This window comes from Lonchura striata, chromosome 1A (assembly GCF_050655825.1).
Source record: "Lonchura striata isolate lonStrDom1 chromosome 1A, ASM5065582v1, whole genome shotgun sequence".
In the NCBI taxonomy this organism is placed as follows: Eukaryota; Metazoa; Chordata; class Aves; order Passeriformes; family Estrildidae; genus Lonchura; species Lonchura striata.
In genome coordinates this window covers 63252179-63276862 of record NC_140741.1, presented here as the reverse complement: position 1 = coordinate 63276862, position 24684 = coordinate 63252179, and the positions used below count along the sequence as shown (strand labels likewise).

Genomic DNA, 24684 nt, shown 5'->3' with positions numbered 1-24684 from the left:
CCTCGGGCCGGCGGGACAGCCTCGGGCCGGCGGGACAGCCCCGGGCCGGCGGGACAGCCTCGGGCCGGGCCGTGTCCCGGGAGCGCGGGGCAGAACAGCCCCGGGCCGGCGGGACAGCCTCGGGCCGGGCCGTGTCCCGGGAGCGCGGGGCGGGTCAGCCCCGGGCCGGCGGGACAGCCTCGGGCCGGCGGGACAGGCCTCGGGCCGGCGGGACAGCCCCGGGCGGGCGGGACAGCCCCGGGCCGGGCCGTGTCCCGGGAGCGCGGGGCAGAACAGCCCCGGGCCGGCGGAACGCGGCTCCGGCCGGGCCGTGTCCCGGGAGCGCGGGCCGGGAGCGCCGCGGGGCTCCCGGGAGCGGCGCCGCGCCTGCGCCCCGCGCTCCGCCGGCCGCGGCGCCGCTGACGCGGCGGGGGCGGTGCCGCGGGAGCCGCGGGCGGCTGAGGGCTCCGGGCGGCGGCTGAGGGCTCCGGGCGCCGGCTGAGGGCTCCGGGCGCCGGCTGAGGGCTCCGGGTGCCGGCTGAGGGCTCCGGGCGGCGGCCCCGCGGCGCTCCCGGCCCGGCAGGGAAGCGGCGGCCGTGGCGGCGGAGGAAGGGCTCGCCGAGCGGCGCTGGGCTGAGGGGCTGCCCGGCCGCCCGGCCCGGGCCGCGGCCGGCGGCGCTCCGCTCGCAGCCTGCCGGAGCCCGCGGAGCCTGCAGCCGGCCCTTGGCGGGGCCCGGCCGCTGGCCGAGGTGGGTGCTGGGCCGCGGGGCTGAGCGGGCAGCTGCTGGGAGGGATGCGCCAGAGTCCTGTTCCTGCCTTGTGTAACCAGAGCCTTCCCACTAAGTATGAAAGGAGCACCATTTGGTTGTTTTTTTTCCTGCCGTTTAGTATTTACATTGCTGCAAACAGGAGTATTACTGCTCTGTTTTCTTTTTTCGCTTATTCTTCTGCAGCACCCTTGGTCGCCCAGTTTGTTCTTCCTGGTGCTCTCTATTGTCTCTGCAACTCTGGCTCATCAGCTGCGCCGCTTCCTCGCTCCTGTTGTCAGTTTAGTAGGGGTTTTAATTAAAGCTTGTAGCAGATGAAGTGCAAGTGTATCGGTTTTTATTTTTAAATACTCTTTTGAAAGTGACGCGGAGAAATTGAGGATTGATCTGGCCAAACAGTTGTCACTGTTGCCTTTTCTGTTTCACTGTGGACATCCTCTCAATGTTAGGTTTCTCTGGATGCTGCCAAATGTGTGGATCAGCAAGTGTCTTTTAAGTTATACTGTGTGGGTTTTTTTGGCTAAAAACTTCAGTGATGTATTTACTTTCCAAATTATAATAAGCCCCACATGGATACTTTGCTAGTAATGCAGTAGACATGAGTTGGTATCTCTAAAATTTCCTAAACTTGTGAAAAGGGAAAGTGGAACCTTAGCTTCCTTTTTATTTTACAGTTTTTTTGGTAGTTTTTATTAAGTTTTCTATATTATATATTTAGGAACTACATATTTCTTGAACTATTTTTAATAGAATTTGTGCTTTTGCTGAAGGAAGAAATTATCAGATGTATTTATCTTTAGTAGTTAATATATATAAATCACCAGTTGGTTATGTCAGCAAGGATTTATCAGACCTCAGACTTAAGCCAGTAAATTGTCTCACTTAAAGCAGTATAATTAATGAATATGGTATTTCAGTCTCAGTTTAAATTGAACTGCCCAGCTTTTCATGGAGTTTTGTTCCTCAGTAGATAATATTTGTTTGTGCTGTCTTAGTGTCAGCTAACTAGAAATTGTATACTCAGTATTGCAGAGAAAGAAAACATGGCAAGCATTGCTGTTAGAAAGAAAGAAGTCACTAGAGATCTAGACCACTGTGATATCCCATACTATGTTTCTGAATTTGTGGAAAGAGAACTTGGAAGTGACTATGATTCCCTGGGGAAACTAGACAGCCTGATTGAAAAGCTATCTGAAAACAAAAAGCACTTAGAAGAACAGGTAAGCATCTTTCTGTTTCTTTTCTTTTTTTCTTCTGAACATGCTGTATGACTGATTGAGAATATGAAACTAAATGAAATGTACCAGTATCTCAAATAGTACTGCTCTACACAGTGCAGTGGATTTGTGTCTGCATTGATGCATCTCTGTCAATGCAGGTACTTACAGTTTCGTCAGAAGTCCCTAAAAGAATTCAGAAAGCCTTAAAAAATGCAGAAGATTCCACAAAGTCTCTGAGTCAGCTTCTGGAGGAGGAAACTGTTCTGTCTGAGTCCATCAGTAGCCACTTGCTGAAAGCTCAGCCATGGATGGAGGATCTCGATGTGCTGATAGGTCAGGTAGAAGAGATCGAGCGACACCTGGCCTACCTCGAGTGGATTTCTCGCATAGAGGAGCTCAGGTAGTTTCTGAGTAGTGTGTATGTTCTGAGACTGGTGACCTGGTTTATTATTAAAATATTTTAAATTCAAAAAAGTTTTGTCTTTACTTTTCAATATATAAGTTATTCTTTTCTGTTGTCATTAATGAATATTTGGCCTTGTCTTTTTTTGTGTTTTATAGTGATAGCATTCAGCAATATCTGCTGACCAACAATGTTCCAGAGGCAGCCAGTACTCTAGCATTCATGGCAGAATTGGATATTAAACTTCAGGAGTCATCTTGTTCTCATCTTCTTGCTTTTGTGAGATCCACTGTTAAATTCTGGCATAAAATCCTTAAGGACAAATTGACAAGGTAAGAGAGATACTGTGACTCTCTCATCTTTATGTTGTACTGTCAGTTGATGTCCTGGTGATTATTTTGTGTTGCAGTGACTTTGAGGAGGTGCTGGCACAGCTCCACTGGCCCTTTGTGGGGCCACCTCAGTCCCAGGCATTTGGCCTTGCTGCACCAGCCAATGCTCCTGAGGTGTACAACAGCTTGGAGATGCTGTTCTGTCAGCTTCTGAAACTGCAAACCTCGTATCCTTTTAAATTCTTGCAGTGAATTTTAGCAAAAATAAAAACTGTTAGAGATGTACATTCTCAAGGAGAATTATTTAAAATTTTATTCTCCTTAAAGACAGAATATAATTTATATTACTTTGTATTAACAGTAGAATGTTGTGGGGATTTGTTTTTTTTTTTTTTTGGGTGGGTTTTTTATTTGTTTGTTTGTTTGTTTGGGGTTTTTTTGGCATTTATAAAATGCCAAGTGCCAAAGTTGTCCTTTTTGTCAGTACCAACATTTTAACTCCAAGTCATCAGATCCAGTGCTCTCATGGTAGCTGACAGTTCAGGTTGCATGAGAATGTGGCCTTACACTGTTTGGAACCATTACCCATGCATGTTAATGAAAAAATGGTGATGTGTGTTTTATGAGACACAGTTAATGCTTTTCCTTTTAAAGCCTTTTGTGAAATAAGATTTAACCACTTTAATATGTCCTGTCCCAGAAGGAAAAAAAGGGAAAACTAAACATACCTGTCTTGGAAGGAGAGTTTACAAAAAGGGGAGACTGCAGGAGGATTTCTGTTGTGCAGCAATCATAAGTCTGCCTTTGAGGTTGCTCAGAGGGCACTGCAGCTTATTCTGTCCCTGATTTTTATGAATTAAATAATTCACAAAAAATCAGTTAAAACTCAGGTTTAACTAAGCCTTTGTGTGTGTGTGACTGTGGTTGATGTTTTTCTTTTTTTATTTTAATCACACAGCTGAAAGATGCAAGGCCATTGTACACAATCCTGAGTTGGTTACAATTTTGGTTTGGCAGAGTGGCTCACTTAAATCTATTACATGAAAATGGGAAATCATGTGTTGCATTTATTAATCCCAAGAGTCTTTATCCTCCTTTAACAAATATGAATAACTGTGTCTCTTGGACAGCCACTGTGTTTCTGACAGTGGTGCTTTGCTGGGTTCTTACAAGTTTCCTAAATCAAACAGACTCAAGGGACATGTATTGTCATTGAATAAATAATCCCTAAAGACCTGAGTTATATTTAATATTACATAAAGTGGAATATTTTGAGTATCTTTTACAAGGAATTGTATTGTTTTCATAATACCGCCTTTGGTTAATGGTATAGTACTAAGCAGTGTTCATTTTTATAAGCCCATTCTATTGAAATTATGATGCTGGGGTAATTCAACACTAATGTGCATCCTTGACTGTCAAACTTAGAGATGAGCTGTTAACCAAACCTAAACAATTGCCAGAAAAGTACCCTTTACCCCCTTCACCACCAATCGTCCTTCCCATACAGATCATGCTGAATCCTCTTCAGAAAAGATTCAAATATCATTTCACTGGAAATAAACAAACCAATGTTCTTAACAAGGTATGGGAGAAAGCGGTTTGACATTTTTAAATTGCTTTGTAAACAACCTCTAGATTGCTGTGTTTAAATTGTACAGATTTCACATTTTCCAAAATTAGGATTCGTCAAAACTGTGCAGTTCTTGTGCCTACCTAAGTGTGGACAGACATTGAGATAGCACTTGGAGACCTTTCAGAGACACAGGCATTTTATCTGGGTGAGGCAATATTTTTCCCTTGCCCAGATCCTTCATAAAGCATCATTACAATCTTAGACTGACTCCCATCTGTTCACAGGTTTTGATTAATTTCTTCTGTCTTGTTGCAAATGGTTTTGCACTGTTCTGTATTTCTTGAGCTCAAAGGCTGTGACTTTGATTTTTGGCACTGTGTTTTGCAACCATCATGTAACTGAAAATGTTGGATATGAAATGTAATTAGTCCAAAATATGGTTAAATAGTTCTTTTTTTTAATGGGTTGAATTTTTTGATTTGCATAAAACAAGAGGTGCTGATTTTATCAGTTGGAAACTGACTCACTTTTTCAAAGACTGAGGATTTTTATCTGAGTATTACCATTGGAATGGGTTTCATTGCATTAATGCCACTGCAACATCTGGAGCAGAGTTTGAGAGCTGTCTTGTAGCAGTCCGGTTGCACAAGTCTGCTTACGATCACCATCATGTGTAAATCTAAATACCTTTGCAGTCTTGACAGATGCTACTGCAGAGCTTTTTAAAATACTGTTTTGTATGTTAGTGGGAAAGAGGTATTTTAGATATGAACAAAATTTTTTTGAGAGCAAATGGAAAATTTACATTGAAGACATTGAATTTGCAAACAATAGGTGAACAACCATTTTAAAAAGAAGAACTTGTTAAGAAAAGTTTACAGGGAATCTAGTGTCAGGTCAGAAAGGTATTTCAACAGGGCATTGCTGAAATTTGGGTTGGGTTTTTGGATTAGGTTTTGGGGTTTTATTGTTTAGTAGTTACTTGGATAACACAATAAAGAAAATACAAATGTAAAATATTTAAAAGACAGCAACCTGGACAGGATTAACAGTATTTCAGACACTAAGCGTTCACAGTGACCTTGCCCAGCTGGGGAAGGACTGTCAAAAAAACCCAGCAACCCAAGCATGATAAAATTAATGAGACAAGTGAAAATGAATGCAGAGGTGAGAAACAGACACACAAAATGTGAGTGCACCTCAGCAGAAGGTTCTTTAGCTGTCGGGAGTGAGGAAACTGGAACTGCTTCCAGTTGCACTAACACTGAAAGAAGTGTTCATCAAAACCTGCAGTCCATATATTTAGGTGTGGAAACTTGAAAAAGCTTAAAGGCATTAAAATGTGAAATGAGAAGGTGATAGATTCCCCACTTCTAGGGGGAGGTTAGGTACCATAAGAAAAAGAGCAGAGCTTTTCTCAGGAGCACATCCTTTTTGTTGTACCAAGAAATAAGGGCCACACAGGAGAACAGGAAGAAGCATATGAAGCAGAAACAAGGCTCTCATGAGTGAGAAAGCAGTAAAGAAAGGGGACATGAAAATTGAACTTTTGCTTGATAAACACAATATTTGGTACATTTAAGACAATGAAAATCCAGAAATATTTTTCTGACAATGCTTTTATATAAATGAAAGTTAAGTAAAGCACAGTGAAAGACTTGTGTGACCTGAGATCAAGAGAAGGCAGGGAAAGAGAGTTGTATTTTCAGAAATTTGTCCTAAAATACTAGTAGCACTTGAATAAATGTTTGGATGCATTTAATAATTTATTTTCTTTTTAATATAAGCCTGAGTGGTATTTAACACAAGTACTTATGTGGATTGGAAATCATTCGAAGTTCCTTGATGACAAAATCCAGCCAATACTGGACAAGGCAGGATCTTCAGTGAATGCTGGGGTAAGTAATTAAATGGTTTTTAAATGTGAATGTAAATATCTAAGTCAGCTTCTGATGGATATTTGGCCTATTTCCACTAAAACATGTACGTGGTGCAGTTTCTTGTGTACATATTTGCACATGTCAGTACTTCCTGTCCCTGACATTGACTTCTTTCCATTACAAAGCTTGAATTCTCTCGTGCTCTAGTGATGCTGATTTTGGAGAAGTTGGCTGCTGATATTCCCTGCCTGTTGTATGATGATACACTCTTCTGTCACCTCGTGGATGAGGTACTTCTGTTTGAGAGAGAGTTGTACAGCGTTCATGGTTATCTCAGCAGCTTTCCCAGCTGCATGCATATTCTGTCAGAAGAGTCCTGCTTCCAAAGGTGGCTAACAGTGGAAAAAAAATGTAAGTCTTCCAGTGCCTTTTGTTGGCCTTTATATTGCAGAGTTAGAAAGTACGTGTCTGCTTACACAGCTACCTTTCTTAAATAGACTAAGGCACTTGGACAGGGCTACTACCCAAAACAAACGTATTTTTATGCTCTGTAGTTATTCTGAATAAAAATTGATTTAGCTTCAAAGTGCCTCTGTATTTTGTGTGGCTCTAACCCCTAAGCTGGATGCAATCAAGTGGGCTTGTTTTTAGACAAATGTTATGTGTGTGCAGACAGAGATGGACTTTAAATTTAAATAAGAGCAAGGTATTAGTTTTTGAGAAATGAAGAAGAAATATGTTGCAAAGGAACAAGCCAACTATTATAAACCAAACCAACCCCCAATCAGTTCTGACATTTAACTCTGTTAACAGCGTTGCAAATGCAGATAGATTGAAACTGGTTTTGTATGAAACTAGTTGTCAGTAGTTTTTATAAACTAAAAATGCAGAATTTAACTTACTAGAGATAAGGCCTTTATGTTAGTACATTTTAGAGGGGCTTTTGTTAGATTTTTTTTCAAATTAAAAACTCAACTTACAAGTTTTTTGCATTTCAGTTGCTCTTCAGAAAATGGACTCTATGCTTTCATCAGAGGCTGCATGGATATCACAGTACAAAGATATCACTGATGTAGATGAAATGAAAGTTCCAGACTGTGCTGAAACTTTTATGACTCTCTTGTTAGTTATAACAGGTAATTATACCTATGGGCATTGCTCTTGTTTGTAATGACCAGCAAAAACCCTTCAGCTAACAGATTTCTTTACTAAATAGTTTATTAAATATTCATTGTCAGCAGTAGTCACCAAATAATCTTACAAAGTTGTGATGTTTGCTGTTTAATAGAAACTTCCTGTTCATTTTGCATCTTGGTTACCAACTGATGCATGAATAATCTTGACCTAGTGACATGTTTGCAAAATAATAATTAAAAATATACATTTGATATTTACCATATTCTCTCACACTTGGCAGAATATAATTTGTTGCAATGCAGTAATAAATCCTAATAGTCCTTTTGAATCTATGACAATTCAGAAGCTATTAAGTAACTTCTCTTTTTTTGCAACAGTATGTAAGAGCAAGAATGTTTTCAGGAGACCATTGCATCTTCAATGGCTTTGGCTTTCTCCATGTGAGGACGCTTCAGGGGCCACGCTGGAGGGTGTGGTATTACCACACATTGCTTCAAGTGCTAGAATACAAACTGCTGTGGAATCAGGAGGGGGAAGAAAGTTGTTGCATGTTTAACCTTTACTTGGGCAGTTTCCCTGAAAACACTGAAATATCAGCTGTTTTAAATACTGACATTTAAATACTGACTGTATGATGTTCTCATAGGTGGTGCATGCATGTACCTGATGCCTGTGATGTTTCTTTTTGAAAAGCTTTTATTTAATGTTGGAAAGCCTAAAAACATTTTATTAATGTCTTTCCAGACAGGTATAAGAATCTTCCAACAGCTTCCAGAAAACTCCAGTTCCTGGCCCTACAGAAAGAGTTAGTTGATGATTTCAGGATACGATTAACTCAAGTAATGAAGGAAGAGACAAGAGCTTCCTTAGGATTCCGATACTGTGCAATCCTTAATGCTGTTAACTACATAGCAACAGTGTTGGCAGACTGGGCTGACAATGTAGTAAGTAAATATTCTTCTTTAGGAAAAAAAATATTTTAAAATTGACTTGGGACGTTTGTTTCATAACAAACATTTTATTTTCAGCACTTTTTAGGTATATTCAGGAGAATTACTGAAAAAGCAGAATGAGATATAAATTTGGATTTAGTAAAAGATGTATAAATAAGGACAGGTTTTGAGGCCTAAGCTACCAGTTATAAACTTCCTAGGGAAATGCAGAGAGAGCCTGGGAAATGGAATAATCTGAAGAGATAAAAAAAAACTAGTCTCTTTTACATGCTTTTTATTGTAAAAAAAAAATGTGAATTGGTTTTGGAGATCTCTGAACCAGTGCAGCAGCCTTTGCCTGGTGCTTGAACTCCTCCCATGGCAGGAGATCTTAAACAGATCCCATGTGTGTATCTGTATTGCAACACAATTCAGGTGTGGCCCAGAAAGGCCACTCACTGGTAACTGGGAATTAGTGACTGCTGGACAACAGCCTGGTGCAGCATGGCCTAGGGCAGAATTTCAGCTTTTCTACAGCTACTGCTGCTGAAGGCCAAAAAACCTGTTACACATGGAGTGTGCAGAATAAGGTATTGTGTGGGCTGTGGGCAGCCTCCTAATTCTTACAGTTTTCACAGGTAGGTATGGCTCTAGCAGGGGATAATCTTGACTTGATAGAACAGCAGCCTTCATGTTGTAAAACTGCATCTATTACAGTGTCTTGATCTGCATAAAAGCAAAACCAACGAGCTGTTACCACAATGACGCTTTGATCTCAATAAACTAAATTAATTGCCTTATGATTCAATGAATAATCATTGCTAAACAAATTACAATTAAAGTTTACTTTTGCAAATTATAAAGAGGCCAAGGTAGGGTTTTTTAAAAGCATGCTGCTGTCCATTTGGAAATATCTTTTCAGTGTCTTTATCTATCTGCTTTTTTATCTGAAACATATATCAGTTCCATCACTAGGATTAAACCACCAGGTTTTGTTTTTCATTAAATCAGGACCACAGAGACGGATAAGAAAGTGTTTTTAAAATCTTAAATTTTTAACTTTATAAATGTGCCAGAGGAGAGTGTTTTCTACAAACGCGTCTAAGAAAGTACCAACAAAAAGTTCAAGGAATAAGATTATTTTCTGTGGTGTTTCTCTCTGGTTTTGTTTGGCTAGTTCTTCTTGCAGCTGCAGCAGGCCGAGCTCGAGGTTCGTGCAGAAAGTGGCACCATGAGCCAGCTCCAGCTGGGACAGCTGGCGTCCATGGAGAGCTCTGTCTTTGATGACATGATCAACCTCCTGGAGCGCCTCAAGCACGACATGCTGACACGACAAGTAGATCATGTCTTCAGAGAGGTCAAAGATGCTGCGAAGCTGTACAGAAAAGAGAGGTGATTCTGTTTATTTAATCTCTTTGCATATTACAGTATTATTTCCTGTTAAAAATATTGAGGTAAGTAAAGGCAAGAATAGATAATAGGCAGTATTTTTTTCTGGAGTAGGAAAGCTGCAGGGTAAGAAGTTCTGGAAAATTCCCCTTATGCTTACCTGGGAACAATTGTTATGCTGTGTTTTCTACAGTAGTTCCACGATTAGTGGATCTCTTAGTTAAAAACCCTAGGAAAGATTTGGATCGTTCCAGTTTTCTATTTTGAGCAGGAATTATTTTTTTCATAGTAGTATTGAAGATTTTATGCAAAATGGCCTGTCATGACTGTTCTGTCTTCACAGACTCCTAAGGCTTCTTGAATATTTTCTTCTGAGTAGAATTTCTGAAGTACTTAATAAAAGGAATAGAACTCAATGATTTTCAGATTAGATGGGGCTCTCTAGAATAACACGTTCAGAGATTTATAACTAAAGCATGAGTTTAATATTAAATGAAATTCAAACGCAGCATTAGACTGATAAATTTTAGATTAGAAATGGGAAAGGATTGTCTCTGAAACATTGTAAATGGGTAAGATTTTTTTTAAAGGGTAATTTTAACTTCAGTTGTTGCAATATGAATAATTTCATTCTAATGACTGCAGTGCAATGGTTTCTTTTAGGTGGTTGTCTTTACCCTCCCAAGCCGAGCAAGCAGTGATGTCTTTGTCGAGCTCGGCGTGCCCGATGCTGCAGACACTGCGAGACCGTTTGCTGCAACTGGAGCAGCAACTCTGCCACTCACTGTTTAAAATCTTCTGGCAAATGCTTGCAGAGAAAGTGGATCTGTACATCTATCAGGAAGTGGGTATCAGTGTGCCCCGTGCAGTGCTGTGTAGGTGTCAGTGACTGGCTTAAACAGCAGATTCATCTCTTTGTGTTTGCAGATCATTATGGCAAATCATTTCAATGAAGGAGGAGCAGCACAACTCCAGTTCGACATGAGTCGCAATTTGTTCCCCCTGTTTTCACACTACTGCAAGAGGCCAGAAAATTACTTCAAGCAGTAAGTAGGAAAACTTCTGATCTACTGGAATTTCAAAAGCGTCCAGAAAAATAAGAGCTCTACTTAAACCAAGATTTTTTCACAGTTAGTTTTGATCTACACTTTAAATGTGTGAATCATTTAAATGTGTCTGATATTTTCAATTAGGAACATTGATTCTGCAGCAACAGACTGTGGCATGTGTCTTGGAGTATTTTGTGTAGCCAGGATGTCTAGATAAAATTATGGAAGGAATATTAAGTAGCACAAACCTCTGAAACTGGGGCCTAAGAAATTAGTCAAAGATACAGCTACAACACAACAAATTTTATTGTTAGAAGGACTACTTTAAACTGTTTTCCTCCTCAGGTTGCCTTGTGAGGCAGTCTAGTTGCTGTCAGGGATGAGGTGCTACTTTCTTTTTGGTTAGTCTATTTCACTAGCCCAGAGTGTCCTAAATAGTCCATCATCAAAAACCTCAGCTAATTGGGGCTGATGAAATCTGAATATTTTTAGACCAACATCTTTTGTTACACTTAAATTTGTGCTGCTTACATTAATCCATGTAACTTTTTCTCTAGCATAAAAGAAGCCTGCATTATCCTGAACCTGAATATTGGCTCTGCCTTGCTTCTGAAGGATGTCCTACAGTCAGCTTCAGAAAATGAACCATTAAAGCCAAGCCAGCCATCTGCAACAGCAGCACTGAATGAACTTGGAGTTTATAAACTGGCTCAAAGGGATGTTGAGATTCTTCTCAGTTTGAGAGCTAGTTGGCCAAATACAGGAAAATAAAGACTTCAGAAATGGTTAATAACTTGGTCTAGATTACTTATTCCAGGCAAAAGCAAAGTAAATATCTTGTAATATACTTGTCTGTTTCTTTTCTGTATGCTGAGAGATTGTTTTAATCTAATCTTATGCCTTCTTCTGTACAAAGAAAAAATTCAAAATGCTACCGACTTGGTGTTGAACTGTGCAGATGCTATTTTCCATGGTCACCTTGCCATTGCATCTGGAAGCCAAAACTGTTCATCTCTAATGAACAGTCTGCATCATTCTAAGGAACACAGAGTATTTACAGTGTAAATGCATTTTTGTACAACATGGGCTAATGTTCCCTGTGAACTGATCTACAGTTAAACACAGATGTTTCACATCTCCAAATTCCAGGTAATGGATGTTCTGTATTAAAATGTATATAATCAGTGCAGAAGGAATGAATTTGTCACAGTTTTCTTCATACAAATTAAGGTAGTCTTTTACAGAAAAAACAATCGCCTAATTTTTTAAAAAAAGTTTTCCTTTTAAATTGCATATTGTGTGCTAAGTTTGAAAATATCACTTGGAAGTGTTACCTGCATTTAAATGTGGACATTTATTGTAACTTGTTGAAGTTGTTTTTTTCCTTAAAAATACCCGAAAAACCAAAACACAGCACAAGCCCAAAAACCAACTTAATTTTATTCAGTGCTAATGAGCCAACAGGTAACAATCCTTTACTGTAAACTATAACCTGAAGGAGGAAACGCCAAAATACTATTTCAGTTGCAAAAGAGATCTCTACTCTTTTTTTAACCATCTAATTATACTGAAAACAGCAATTCTTAACTATATTCCTTCCAGTGCCTGCTGGACATCAACACATTCTTGCCACTTGTCCTTTTCCACTTCAGTGGATTGCTCCACTGAAGGGCAGGGAAAATAAGAAAAAGAGGAAAGAGAGTATTGCTTAAAGTCGACTCTTCACAGCTGACAAACCAGAAGAAAAATTGGGGAAGATGCCTGCTTTTAATTATATAGCAGATGACTGGTCAAACTAATACACAGACCAGCTCTCCAGCATCTTCTTCCTCCTAAGACAGAAAAAGAAAATCTCTAGTTAGATAATGAGGATAATTAGTTCATTACCTTCCAGCGATTGCACAGTTACTAAAAAATTGCTCCTAGAACCATACCTTGACTATGAGGAATTATTTGAACTCTGAACCTATTTCATCTACAGCTGTGATACCACCCCTGACAGAGAAGACAACAGGGTTTCACTGTTCCACATTTGTAGATCAGCATTTCAACCCCTGGGCTGCCTGATGACCTTCACTCTGACTCGAGGGGCAGGTACCGGGAGAGATCCTGAAACTGAGGTAGTGGAGGGCATGGAGTTTGGTTCCCCTTACAGCAAGATGAGAAGGTCAGGCACTAAGTGACCTTTTTTTTTAATCTTGCAATGCTAAGTGACACAGTCAAGCTTAAACTAGCCATTAAACTATCTGTTAGTAATGTAGCTTTGTAAATAAAAAATAAATGTGAGTAAAATATTTCCTATGCATATGTACCCCCCTCCCAAAAAAAAAAAAAAAAAGAAGAAACCAAGACCACAATTGAAATTAAACTTACATTCCTTTCTTGAAAACACGCCGTGTGATCTTCACATCATCTGCTAGCTCCAAATCGTCAGTGCTCAGTCCCAGAGTTTTAAGGGCTAAAGTTAACACAAGAGAATTTCTTACGCGAGTCTTTGGAAAGACAAATTTAAATTTAAAGGCGATGATGACAGAAGGTAAACGCGTGTAGCATAGCAACATATAACTTAAACGTAAGAAACTTAACCACATGTAACTTTTACCAACTTTCCAAGTTCCAGCTGTGCGGATAATTTTAAGGCATACAGAGGGGTAACTTTGGAACTGTTCCAGTAACTCTGCACGCAGCTCGGCGCGGACGCACCTTCCCTGTACTGCGCCGGGCGGATGTGGCCCTGGCCCAGGACATCCAGCAGGCTGAACATGGCGTCCACGTTGGCCTCGTCCAGGAGGAACGGGAACTCGCCCTCGGCTCGCCTGCCAGCCCTCACCCGCTCCAGCACCTGGATCAGGAACTCCCGCGGCCGCTCTGCAACGAGGTCAGAGCGCCCGGGGGCGGCGGCGCTCAGCCGGGGCGGAGCCGCGGCCCCGCCGCCCGCTGCCCTGCCCGGGGCCGGGGCTGCGCACCGGGGCGGTGGAAGAGCAGCAGCGCTCCGAGGCGCTGCAGCAGCTCGGGCAGCCGGTGCCGCCGCAGGTACTCGCGGCTCTGCGCCTCGCCCGCCGCCATCCCGCGGGGCCGGCCGGGAGCGGCTCCTGCCGGGGAGGACGGGCTTGGCTGAAATCGTCACGGCAGCGCCGGGACCGCCGCGCCGCGCTGCCCGCCGCTCCTGCGCTGCCTCGTGGGGAAAGCGAATGACGCTGCGCTTTTTAACGGTGTGCAGGTGTTTGGGGCCTGTTAGTGTGGAGGAGAGTAATGCTATCCCTCTCAATGCACGCAAATATCGCAAAGACTGGTGCCGAGAGGATGTGTCAGACTCGTTTCAGTGGTGCCAGCGGCAGGACGGGTAACGCTGGCAACGAAACAAAACAGAAGTTCCACCTCAACACGAGGAGAACTTCCCGCCGAGGGTGGCACGGAACGGGCTGTCCAGGGCGGTGGCGGATTCTCTCTGGACACGTTCCAAACCCGCCTGGGCAGCGGGGATCATCTCCAGGGGTCCCGCCCAGCCCTGAGGGTTCTGTGAGTTGTGTTCTCAGCTCCAGCCACGTCTCCTTCCACCGGCGGTACCACCTTCACCTCCCGCCGTTCCCAGCTTCATCCCCGCGGTGTGAGGGGCTGCCGGGGTGTTCCCAATGTTCTACACCCGTCGGAGATGCAAAACCAGTGGCCAGCAACTGAGAGCAAGAGTTTACATTTTAAAAGCATTATTGAGTCTTGCAACATAGCCAGTGCAGAGAAGAGACATCAAAGAAGCTTTTTACTGTACTACCCACTGCTAATAAGAGAACCATAATCAAATAAAGCATCCCACTGAAAAAAAAATGAAGGAAATCTACAAAGATATAACTATCTGCCATCAAATAAAATCAGACAATGATAAATGAGCATATAGTAAAGAATAGTATTTCTGTGAAAAGTCTAGCACTAAATATATTTAACTATTTGCCAAAACTAAAATATCACAAGTCATTAAGAATTCACCTATTTTTTTCTTAGATAAAGTGGGAGAAAAGCAGCATCCAAAGCTGCAGAGATTGTACAGCCATGTGCTGTCTGTATTCTCTGTTATTTTAAACTGACTAGGTTACCTGTTTTTAGTCTCAATTAGGGCTAGAGAATTAGGTTTCTAACACTTGCCTCTTATGACAGTTGCCAGGCAGTGATGGAAACCTCCTTTTAAAAGTAAAACATTCCATAGTTACTGAATCAATTCCTGCACTTGTCTTTCTATGCTTTTCTGCAGAGTTTGTAAAGCGTTAGCAAAAAAATTTCCTAAAAAAGAGCCATAGGAGAAAGTGTAGATTAAAATGTGGAGAAGTACAAATAGAAGAACAGCTGGTCAGCAGAGAAGAAATAAAGATGTAGAAAATGCATTCTTGAAAATGAGAACCTAAGGATAGGAAAATTGACAGGAAAAGAAGGAGCAAGTGAAATACTCGTGGGTAGGTGGGCAAGTGTTTGGGTCAAGGAAACCAGCATTTGGCAAAGAATGTTTCTCCTTCAGTAGTCAATAAAGATAACCAGTATGAAATGCATATTAGGGCAAAAATTTTAAAACTAAGCACAAGAATTACAGACTTAAGTGTGTCTCTCTGAGGAATGGTTAAAAAAAATCACTAAATAGAGCAAATCCCACTTCGTTTTACAACTAGAAACATATTTTTAAAAATTCTATTTCACTATTAGGGAAGCACAATTTATTTACTTGAAAAAATATTCTGATGATGAATCATGTATTTATTATTTACATAATAAATTATTATCCTCAGTTCATATAATGATAATACCAGATATATGTATGTATCCTAAAAGTATGATATTTCAGGATAATTTGTAAGGAGCTCCCATGGGCTATTGTAAGGGATATTGAACTTCTGGTGGCTGAGAAAAACAGGATTTGACAAACACCTGAAAGTATTCTGGTTCCATTATAGAGATGCTGCTGTTTTAATAAAGGACTAAAGGACCAAATTATTTTCATCTGTTTAAAGTGTCCTGGTTATATAGATTAGATTTCATTAAAAGGCTTAATACCTGTTGTGATAGAAGCTGAGCCTTCTACAGAGTATCACTAGTAATTTAAGCCTTTTATCTAATTTAATAGGGCTAAATAGACTACAATGAGCCTTTAGGAGTTGTAATGAAGAGAAACAGGGACTGCAGGTCAGATATGCAGCTGGTTCCAAAACAACCACTTGTCTTGCAGGGGAAAACAGGCAGATGGACTTGTTCTTTCAAGTGGGAGTGTCAGAGGAGTGAAGTCTAGGGCTATGGGAAAAGACAGGAGCAATATGGACTGGGAAAGATCCCTAGATGTGCCACAGGCTTCCCGTGCACACAGCTGCTGAGAGCAGCTCCTTGGAGGCTTTACTTACCTCTGCTGCTCCCTAGCATGAGATGGGGAAGCTCTCTGCTAGGGAGCAAAGGTGAGCTGCAGGGATTGAATGTGGGATCTGCCATTGCTGTAGCTGCTTTGGAAGAGCTCCACTGCAGCTTCCCTCTGGCTGTCCCCAAGCACTTCCAAGAAACAGGTGAGTTCCTCATCAGGGGATTGTATACTATACATTTACAGAGGAAAGTACTCAGCTATAGAAATATTGAGCTTCTGAGTATTAATTATCCCAACAGCCAGAACCACTTTTTTTGTTGTTTTTACTGTACAAAACAGCAGAATAATTAAATTGAAATTGTCCTCTGGAGATCAAGTGCTCAACTCCCTTTCCTCTTCAAACTGGGCTAATTTCAAGGACCAGCTCACATTGTTCACAGCCCTGTCAAGCTTTTACTGTCTCCAGAATGGAGACTCCACAACATCATGTTCTGTGTTCCAGTGCTCAGCTGCACAGGATTGGTACCAGCCTGTACCCTTGAATCAAGCCCAGCTTTTCCCATATGCTTCTAGAGATGCAGGATAAGCAGTCCTTCACTCAGTCGTCCTGGGGATAGCACCTCACTGCCCAAACCATGCCCAAAGCTCTGAGCACAGATCTCTCCAGTTAAAAACTGAAGCAAAGATAAAATGAGTGTACCTCTGTCCCCTCCCTGTCCTCTGTCACTGGGTTACCTACCACATGTACTGGGGCCCACATTTTACTTACTTTTCCTTCCATGTTAATGTACTGGAAGTGTCCTTCACATTCCTCACTAATTCCAATTCCAGCTGAGCTTTGGCTTTCCTGTTTCTGTTTCAGCACGCCTGGGCAGTGTTTATTCTTCTAGGGCAGTCCACCCCTGCTTCCACAGTCTGTGCACTTGCCTTTTGCCTTAGTCAGGAGCTCTCCATTCAGCCATGCTGGCCTTCTCCCATGTGTGCCCAGCTTCCTGTACTGTTCCTGTGCTTCATCTAGCCCTCCTGGCCCTTTAGGTCAGCCTTCTGTGAGATTCTGCCAACAAAATGTCTGTAGGAGACAAAGTCTGCTCTCCTAAATTCCAGGATTGCAGTTCAACTATTTAATCTTCCTCACTTCCCTCAGAATCATAAGCTTTGCTATATTGTAGTCACTGCTGCCAAGGCTGCCACCAGTGTCAGTGCTCCCAGCAGCCCTTCCTTATGTGTGAGCAGCATGTCTAGCACAGCCCCACTCGGCTTGTTGAGCCCTTCTGTCAAAAAATTGTCCTTGATGTACTACAGAAGTAGCTGGATCACCACTTGTGCCATCCCAGTCCTCTCTGCAAGAACAAGAGCCCATAGTCATCAGTCTAAGCTGTGAATGTTGGCTGTTGGCTTTTTTTTTTCCTTTCCCCAAGTCAGCTGCAAAATAAAGGCTAAACCTGCCATCAGAAATCATGTACTGGGAAAAATAAATCAGGAATTACAAAAATACTTCTTGTTTCTGAGTCAAGGAGAAGAATAAGTCACAACATGCCTAGACTGATATCAGAAGACTTTACTGTAACAGAACTGTTCACTTCTCAGTTGGCTGAAAAGCCACAAAACTGATTTCCTGGCACTATGGTTGGACTCCTGCTGAAGGCAAAGGGGAAAAAAGAAGTTATTTGAGCAGGAGCTTGCATTCTTTGAGATACAGAGTGTATCTTCCTGTGAAAGTGTGGCTCTGAGCACATAGCTCTTCAAAGCACAGATGCTTTTATTCCAGCAATATGTATACAATGAGTTCACACTGCACAGGGTGGGAGAGCTCAGAGGTCCATCTCCATCACCTCAGTGTCTCTGACACCCCACAGTTCAAATAGACATTTTCAGCAACAAAAAGGTGAGCATGCAGTTAGGAAGCAGCAATATGGATTGTGCATCTCCAAAGGTTTGTGTTTCTGAAGAGTAACCCCTGTCTCTTCCTGTACTTGACTGCAAATCCACACACCTACTCTAACTGTGGTCACGTCAGTCAGTACTTTGTAAAAGCAGAGTTACCAGGAAGAGCCCTTGTTGCTGTTACAAACACAAATCCTGAAGAAAAGTAACGTGGAAGGAGTAGCTCAAGGCAAAATTATAAAAAAAAAAACCCCAAATGCCCAAGAAACCACACCACAAAACCCCCCACAGTTGATTATGGTTCAAAATAAAACTAAAGAAAAATGAAGGCAAATAATTGCAATTTAAGAGTGGAGCTGACCAGAGGGGAAGGTTTCTTGTGTAGGCTGTTGAGAACAGCTTAGAACTGAGGCAAGACATATATATATAATATATATATGTATATTCTGCAGCTGTGGTAGAAAAGGCAAAGAGGCTGAACCTGTGTAGTCCCAGTAGTGACCTATCTCACCTGTGCCACAGCATTCCAAATCAGCATTGAGGAAATTTCCCACTGGGAAGGGATGATGTTTTCTCTTCTGCAGTGATGTCCTCTCCATCACCACTTCATCTGCTGCCTCAGTAGGGCCGGGCTGGAAAGGAGCTGACACAGACACAGGACTCCCAGGGCTGCACTCAAGTTCATCAGGCCATTCTTTGTACTTACACCAAAAGGCCTTCACACCTGTGGATGCTGTAAATGCACTTTGTCCATGACAGACAGCTTTTCTGAAAAACTACCCTTGTGGTGTCGAATCAACCATGTTAGCAACTCTTCCAAGTTAATCAAGCCCAGACTGAATTTCAGAGCTCAGTATGTCACATTTGGGAAATCAGCAAAGGGCACAGCTGAAGGTAGTGCCCCATCTCAAATCCCTACTGGTGTCCTTACCCTCAAATCAAGCTCTCCTGGAACCTGATGATTATTGCTGGCAAACTTCTCTTAAAGCTTCTCTTCTCCTTTCCATAGGGACAAGAGATCACAGAGCAGAGCTAAATATTTTTGGGTCAGCCATAAACCACAAAACCTCCACACAAAAGAATCCAGCCTGTGTCATTTGTGGTACCGTACAAAAAGAGCTCAGTACTGCCTGCCATGGAACCCCCAGGCAAAGGGCAGGCTGGCACCCACTGCTCAATGATCAGCTTTAGCTTTCTTCTACTTAGGAAAGTATCTTTTAAAACAGATCTGCATTTGCTTTGAATGGTTGTTTTCAGGAAGTATTCAAGGAGCAAAACAGCATAGAAAGATTTGCATGAAATAAACATTCTTGTGTTCTGAAGTCTGAATGTGTTGTATGACTCTCCTCCAAATATTTCTGGAATCAGTATTTGGCATTTTTTCCAATTGTGAATCCTGACAGATTTGGAAGAATAAAACAGATCCTGGTTGCATACAGCAATGACTTCCTTCTAAAATAAATAGTTGCATGGTAAAAACAGAAGCATAAAAATGAGAGTGCAATGAATAAAGAAGTTACAGTGTGATCTGCTTCCCTCTAAAATGGGTGATATTTAGAGCATATTAGAGAATACGAGCAGGAGAGGACTGCTACAAGTAAAACACTTGTGCATAACCAAAAAAAAAGGAGGGGAAACCCAACTCTGAGAACAGCTTATAGATCATTCCAAGAAACCCACAAAAGCTGAAAAACTACTGATTCATTTTTGGGAAGTCAGTGGTCTTCAACCTTTGCTGGCCACAGTCAATGATGGCAAGCAACTAATATATCAGCCATATTCTGTTTTCTTGGCTGTAGTTTTAGTTTCTAATGGCCTCTAGAAACAGCAAAGCATCTTACGAACACAGAGTTACTCTTTAGCCATACATGGGGACGACTTTTATCAGATGAAACTTCAGCATCTACTACTATTTCATTGTATTATTTTCTTCTGTAGTGGAAAAGATAAACAAAAAAAAAAGCTTTCAGAATGCAAGTATCTGAGATTGAGGTATTAACTGGACAGTACAGAGGAAATTCAGGATTAGCTTTTGTGACAGGAATCAGAAAAGGCTGTTTCCCTAGAAAGTAAAATTTCTCTCCTTCAATTCCCTTTTCCTGCAACGCAGCCCAGCTTCCTATCTCCTCTGCCAGTTCTGAATGTGTGCCTACAAAACGCAGTTTGCAATCTAAATTACTTGCTTTTAAAAAAGGTACTGTAATTGTTAGCATCTTCCCTACAATATCTCCAAGACAGTTTCCAGATACTTCATCACAGGAGCATGAAAATGTACATCTTCCCAAATTTGCAGAGGAGGGTGGCTGCGAGAGAAAAAACTGCAATCCTCTCTGCAGAGCTGTCGAGCCAATGAACAATTTAAGTCTCATTTGATCTGTAATTGGAACAGGCTTTGCACAGAACAAGAATCTTAACGCTTAGATAAGAGCTGCGGGTTGAGTATTAACAATGATAAAAAGACTGGTTATAAATTTGTACTGCCCATTGAAGTGAGAATTCCTAAATCTAGCAGCTCTAACAAAGTTAATTCTTACACTGATAAGGAATGAGAAAATGCATTCAGCTAAGCAAAGGAATTTAAAAATGGTTTATCAGTGCAAAAAACGTCAGCAGCCAATCGCTACACATGTCTTGACATGTAAATACAGAAATATTTTAGACATTAATGCCGAAAATAATCCCAGGGCAACTCAGCCCTGTACGGAAAGCTGGGCAGATCTTTTGAACTACCATGGAATTCTCAGTGCAGGGCATCTGCAAAGTGTATTTCAGCCTCTGGGAAGAGAAAGCAATACACACCATTTTTGCTTTGCAAAGAGAAATAATGACAAACCCCATCTGTTTCTTACAAACATATAAATTATTTTATTTACAAAGCCATGTTACAAAAAAAAAATAATAATAAAGCAAAAAACAAAAAATACAATCGCTCACTAGAGAATATCTCCAGGCCCGGTGTTGAACCATGGCAGTATCAATCAGATACATGTTTGTTCTGGTTTTCCTTTTTTAAACTGTAAGCCATAGAATTTACTATTTACACCTACTTTAGACATTTATTCTGCTTACAATTATCACAAGCATGGAATGAATTCTATTTGATACTGCTAATACATAAAGGTGCAGGACAAAGAATGAAAATACTTAGTGTTACAAAATATGGATTGTAGAAAAGAAATTGGCTGTACAAGTATGGCATTTTTTTTCTTAGAATGATTGGACATGCTTTCTTCAAAAGTCTTCTGGAAAAGGTTCTAAAATCTGTAGTAGGAAAGCACAATATAGCAGGTGCAAATTCATTTCTGTGCAACAACAGTTATTTAATATATCCCATGACTGACCAGCTATGCAAAACCCACAGAGTTTTGTTAAAGTGCCATGGGTCAACAGCATAACAAAATATAAGGTGTAAATAGAAAAATTTCTTTTTTTCTTCTTTTTTTTTAAAACAATAGTTCACTGAGAATCAGCAATAATAGAATATGCTGTATAAACTATTCTCTACAAAGGTCGATCAGCACTATTTACAATTGTTACATCGATACAAAAGAAGGCATACAAGTTATCCAAGTCGCTTTTTATGGCTGACGGGCCTATGCATTGCGGATGTGTAACAACCAAAGCTTCTGAGCCTCTATTGCTGGAAACAAATCACAAGGTTTTCAGGCAAATGGGGAAGAAAAAGAACTACAAGTGAATGCTACACTAAGAATGCATTATAGGCTGGTCCAGTTTGTATCCACTTTTTTTCCAAAAGTTTACTTCCATTTCATTTTGCAGGCTAAAATTTCCGATACATTTAATTAAATAATGATTCTTTAATGGTGAAAGAACACCACGGGATTTTACTTCGTGCTTAACTTTCCTGAAATGCTGTCAGGTGTAAAGCAGTTGAAAATAAAATTTAAGCAGCATTCAAAGGACAGGCTCCATAATTCAGCTTTCCAATTAAAAGATGCATGGAAACAGCTAAAGCTTCCTAAAACTACAAAATTGCTCCTTCAGTCACTGATTAGCATTATTTCTCAGAAGCAACCACTGAATCTCACGACCACTGTTTTCCCTCAACAACTAGAAATAGCAGTTCATTGATTACAGAGGATGACTTTGTTACTGAGATTTTTAAAATCCTGCAGTTTTATAACTAAAAATAAATTAAAAAAAAATCAACATAGTACTGCTCCTAAAACTGAACAAGACAAAAATTGTGCAAAAATAACAAGGATATGTACACATTTTTCAGTCTGAAGAAATGTACAATAAAAACATAATTCAAAGAACATTTTAAAAATATAAACATTGCTTAAACTTTCCTAAGTTTCATACTGTTTCTGAAACTATACCGGTCAGTTAGCTCTGAAGTATAGCAAAACATAAATTATTACAAAATTAACACTATAAAAATTTATTTTAAGAATATTTCTAAACTTTTTTTCAAAGGGTCTAGCCTTGTTTATAATTGCTTAAACATTTTTAGTCTTAAAATTTGCCTTAACCCTTCTTTTTTTAAAAAAGAAAGTAGTAATAATCTCCCTATTTGCAGTCTCTTGCCTTTCACCAAGATGTAAATAAACCAGCATATAAGTGCACTTTTAACACTGTAGAAATAAAAATTAACTCCTCTGTACTATTGTTCCAGTACCTAGTATTGGCTTCCTGATTATAAAATCTATATTTTATTAAAAAATTATTCAGTAATCCTATAAGAAACACTGTCAGTGCAATTCTATTAATGCAAGCCAATCTGCTCAACTCCCATCCTCGCAAACCCAAACTGCTCACTGAAGTTATCAAGTGCTGTGTTCTTAAGGTTCTGGAAATCCCCCAAGATATGGGGGTTTTACACATTGGGCCCCTGATAACAGTAATTACAGTTTGGTGCAAAATTCTGCTATGCATTGATTGAAGTATAGATTCCTTAAGAGCCTGATTCTGGAAGAGGCTGAACACTCAGAGTTCCCACTGAAATTATTAAATGCTGTAGGTACAGAGCACCAATCAGGATTAGTCCCTAAAGTTGCAGTGCCCCAGCTGTTTGCAAATTACTAAGAAATGCACTCAATTTTTATCCATAGGACAAGCTTAAATACAGAATTACTGTAATTTTAATTTAATGAAAAAATTTGGAGATCCTTTAAATAAATTCAAATCATGGTCTGGATTTTTTTTTTTTTTGGAATGTCCATTGTGTTCTGGTTAGGAAACAAAGGGAGCATTGCAACGCTAACAGCTTTAAAAGGCATGAAACGTAATCAAGCAGAATGCACAGATCAGTGGCAAATACAAGTGGAAAAACTAAACAAATCACTATTACAGTTTTTTGTAAATTTAATTTTCATTAAAACCACAAATTCATAAAAGTTTAAATCCATCTGCAGGACATAGAAAAGAAAAACCCTGTGGAGTAGGGCTGCTGAGAGCTAGAGATTATAGGCTGGTTCCTTTTCCTTGTTATGGAAGAGTCCTTATTCTACCAGTCCGGTTTGATGTCTTCTAAAAGAGAAACCAGAGCCAGGTTCAAAATCACACAATGTCTTTTGGTATAAAACACTTCAATAATGTCTGTGGCTGACAGTACTCAAAGCAGGAATTTATTTCAAGTCCCTGAACTAAATTTCCTCCCTGTTTACTGACTACATTAGACCTTTAAGAAAAGGAACTGCTTTGAATAAATGGCATATTTCCTTTTGGGACGGTCTGATTTTAGTAAGCTTTGGTGAATTTCATGTTCTTTAACTTGGTTATCATTACAAATAAAGAGCAGCAATTAGACGACAACTCTGAAGAATCTTTTCCTCTACACAGCATGTTTTCATGCACAAGGAATCCTCACACAGCATACACGTTGTCACCTTCCCTTAATAAAATGATCTAGTTATTCAGTATTTAAAAACCACCGCATACTGAGGTCTTGAAGTGTTAACACTTTCAGGCACCTAAAAGCACTATGAAGACAAAAAGACTTGATTAGTTAAAAACCTAGAACAAGAATAAAATATGGAGAAAACAAACTTTTAATACATACAGGCACAAATAATTTGACTGTAAAACTACCATTCCATTAATTTTTGTTAAAGATCACGTAGTTTTTGTAGGAAAAAGCAGTATTTATTTTACTAAAGCAACAATAATAGTTGGAAAAACAGGCAAGCTTTTATGTATACAATCTCTAATTCAGGTCTCAAAGAGGAGCAGCAATATTAATATTAAACATTAATTGAGAAGAATCTGTTTGAGTTCAGCCTGATGGAGTTTAATGCAATGGGATAGAAGTGACAGGCCCACAACAATTCCCATGATCCACCAATCCCACGGGAGTACCCGAGTGAACTTCAAGACATGGAGCAAATTATCAAAAGCAGCTACTCCTGTGACAGCAAAACAACTGCAGCCACCTTCAGCTCACACCTCAATAATGACAAACACTCAGTTATGGGTGGCAGGTGACTTTCACAGCACTGCCGTGTGTCCTTTCACTTGGGAAGGCCAGCGGGAAACTCTCCCAGCTGGACTGCACCCGGGTGGTCACAGGTGCAAACGAGACTGGGGTGTGGGTCGGGTTTACAGCCCAACACAATTTTCCAAAAGCCACATTCTCACCCAGCCACTCAGCCCTGTGCTGAGTTATGGACCCTCTCCCTTCTCTTGGGAACAACCATCTCCTCCCTTTGGCTCCCCTGCTGCACCAGCAGACAGCTCCGCCAGGTTGCCTGGCCAGGGAACGCAGCGGAGGCAGTCCAGAGGAACTGCTCCATACGCACATTTAGCTCGGCAGCTGCAGCTCCACTTCCAACTGCATTGTTACAA

At 40.7% G+C, this 24684-nt stretch overlaps 3 protein-coding genes across 18 annotated transcripts in view; 1 reads left to right on the top strand and 2 right to left on the bottom strand.

Annotated features, from left to right (window-relative positions):
* The first annotated feature begins 470 nt into the window (after positions 1-470).
* RINT1 (RAD50 interactor 1) lies at positions 471-11602 on the top strand. 2 transcript variants are annotated; one of them, XM_021534680.3, is made up of 14 exons: positions 471-728; positions 1771-1966; positions 2125-2366; positions 2528-2701; positions 2779-2928; positions 4130-4286; positions 6065-6175; positions 6343-6568; positions 7156-7293; positions 8039-8238; positions 9404-9618; positions 10279-10459; positions 10543-10661; positions 11222-11602. In XM_021534680.3, exons 2-14 carry the CDS (start codon positions 1790-1792, stop codon positions 11433-11435), a joined length of 2304 nt encoding a protein of 767 aa, XP_021390355.3. In that variant the 5' UTR covers positions 471-728; positions 1771-1789; the 3' UTR covers positions 11436-11602. The 2 variants fall into 2 exon arrangements, with proteins under 2 accessions (XP_021390355.3, XP_085425189.1); XM_085569063.1 differs by having other exon boundaries at positions 681-822.
* Positions 11603-12084: 482 nt separating this feature from the next.
* Positions 12085-13837, bottom strand: EFCAB10 (EF-hand calcium binding domain 10). Its single transcript, XM_031507089.3, has 4 exons — positions 13631-13837; positions 13368-13532; positions 13038-13122; positions 12085-12496 (listed from the first exon to the last, which is right to left on the bottom strand). Exons 1-4 carry the CDS (start codon positions 13728-13730, stop codon positions 12460-12462), a joined length of 387 nt encoding a protein of 128 aa, XP_031362949.1. The 5' UTR covers positions 13731-13837; the 3' UTR covers positions 12085-12459.
* A 6881-nt stretch (positions 13838-20718) lies between these two features.
* The window catches only part of ATXN7L1 (ataxin 7 like 1), a 131066-nt gene continuing 127100 nt past the window's right edge, over positions 20719-24684 (bottom strand). For 13 of the 15 annotated variants that reach the window (XM_085569055.1, XM_085569053.1, XM_085569058.1 and 10 more), the window contains one exon: positions 20719-23370. In XM_085569055.1, coding sequence (XP_085425181.1) covers positions 23329-23370 — 42 coding nt within the window. In that variant the 3' untranslated portion in view covers positions 20719-23328. Of the gene's footprint in view, positions 23823-24684 lie in introns of all 15 variants that reach the window. The other 2 variants (XM_021534672.4, XM_085569056.1) reach the window with 1 other exon arrangement.

Bases quoted from the DNA above. Each gene is read 5' to 3' on its own strand.
- RINT1 (XM_085569063.1), top strand. From the start codon at position 773: ATGCGCCAGAGTCCTGTTCCTGCCTTGTGTAACCAGAGCCTTCCCACT. The intron at 4,287-6,064 runs GTATGGGAGAAA...TTTTAATATAAG, and splicing joins AAACCAATGTTCTTAACAAG to CCTGAGTGGTATTTAACACA. The intron at 7,294-8,038 runs GTAATTATACCT...ATGTCTTTCCAG, and splicing joins TCTCTTGTTAGTTATAACAG to ACAGGTATAAGAATCTTCCA.
- EFCAB10 (XM_031507089.3), bottom strand. From the start codon at position 13,730: ATGGCGGCGGGCGAGGCGCAGAGCCGCGAGTACCTGCGGCGGCACCGG. The intron at 13,533-13,630 runs GTGCGCAGCCCC...ACCTCGTTGCAG, and splicing joins GCTGCTCTTCCACCGCCCCG to AGCGGCCGCGGGAGTTCCTG. The intron at 13,123-13,367 runs GTGCGTCCGCGC...TGTTAACTTTAG, and splicing joins CCCGGCGCAGTACAGGGAAG to CCCTTAAAACTCTGGGACTG.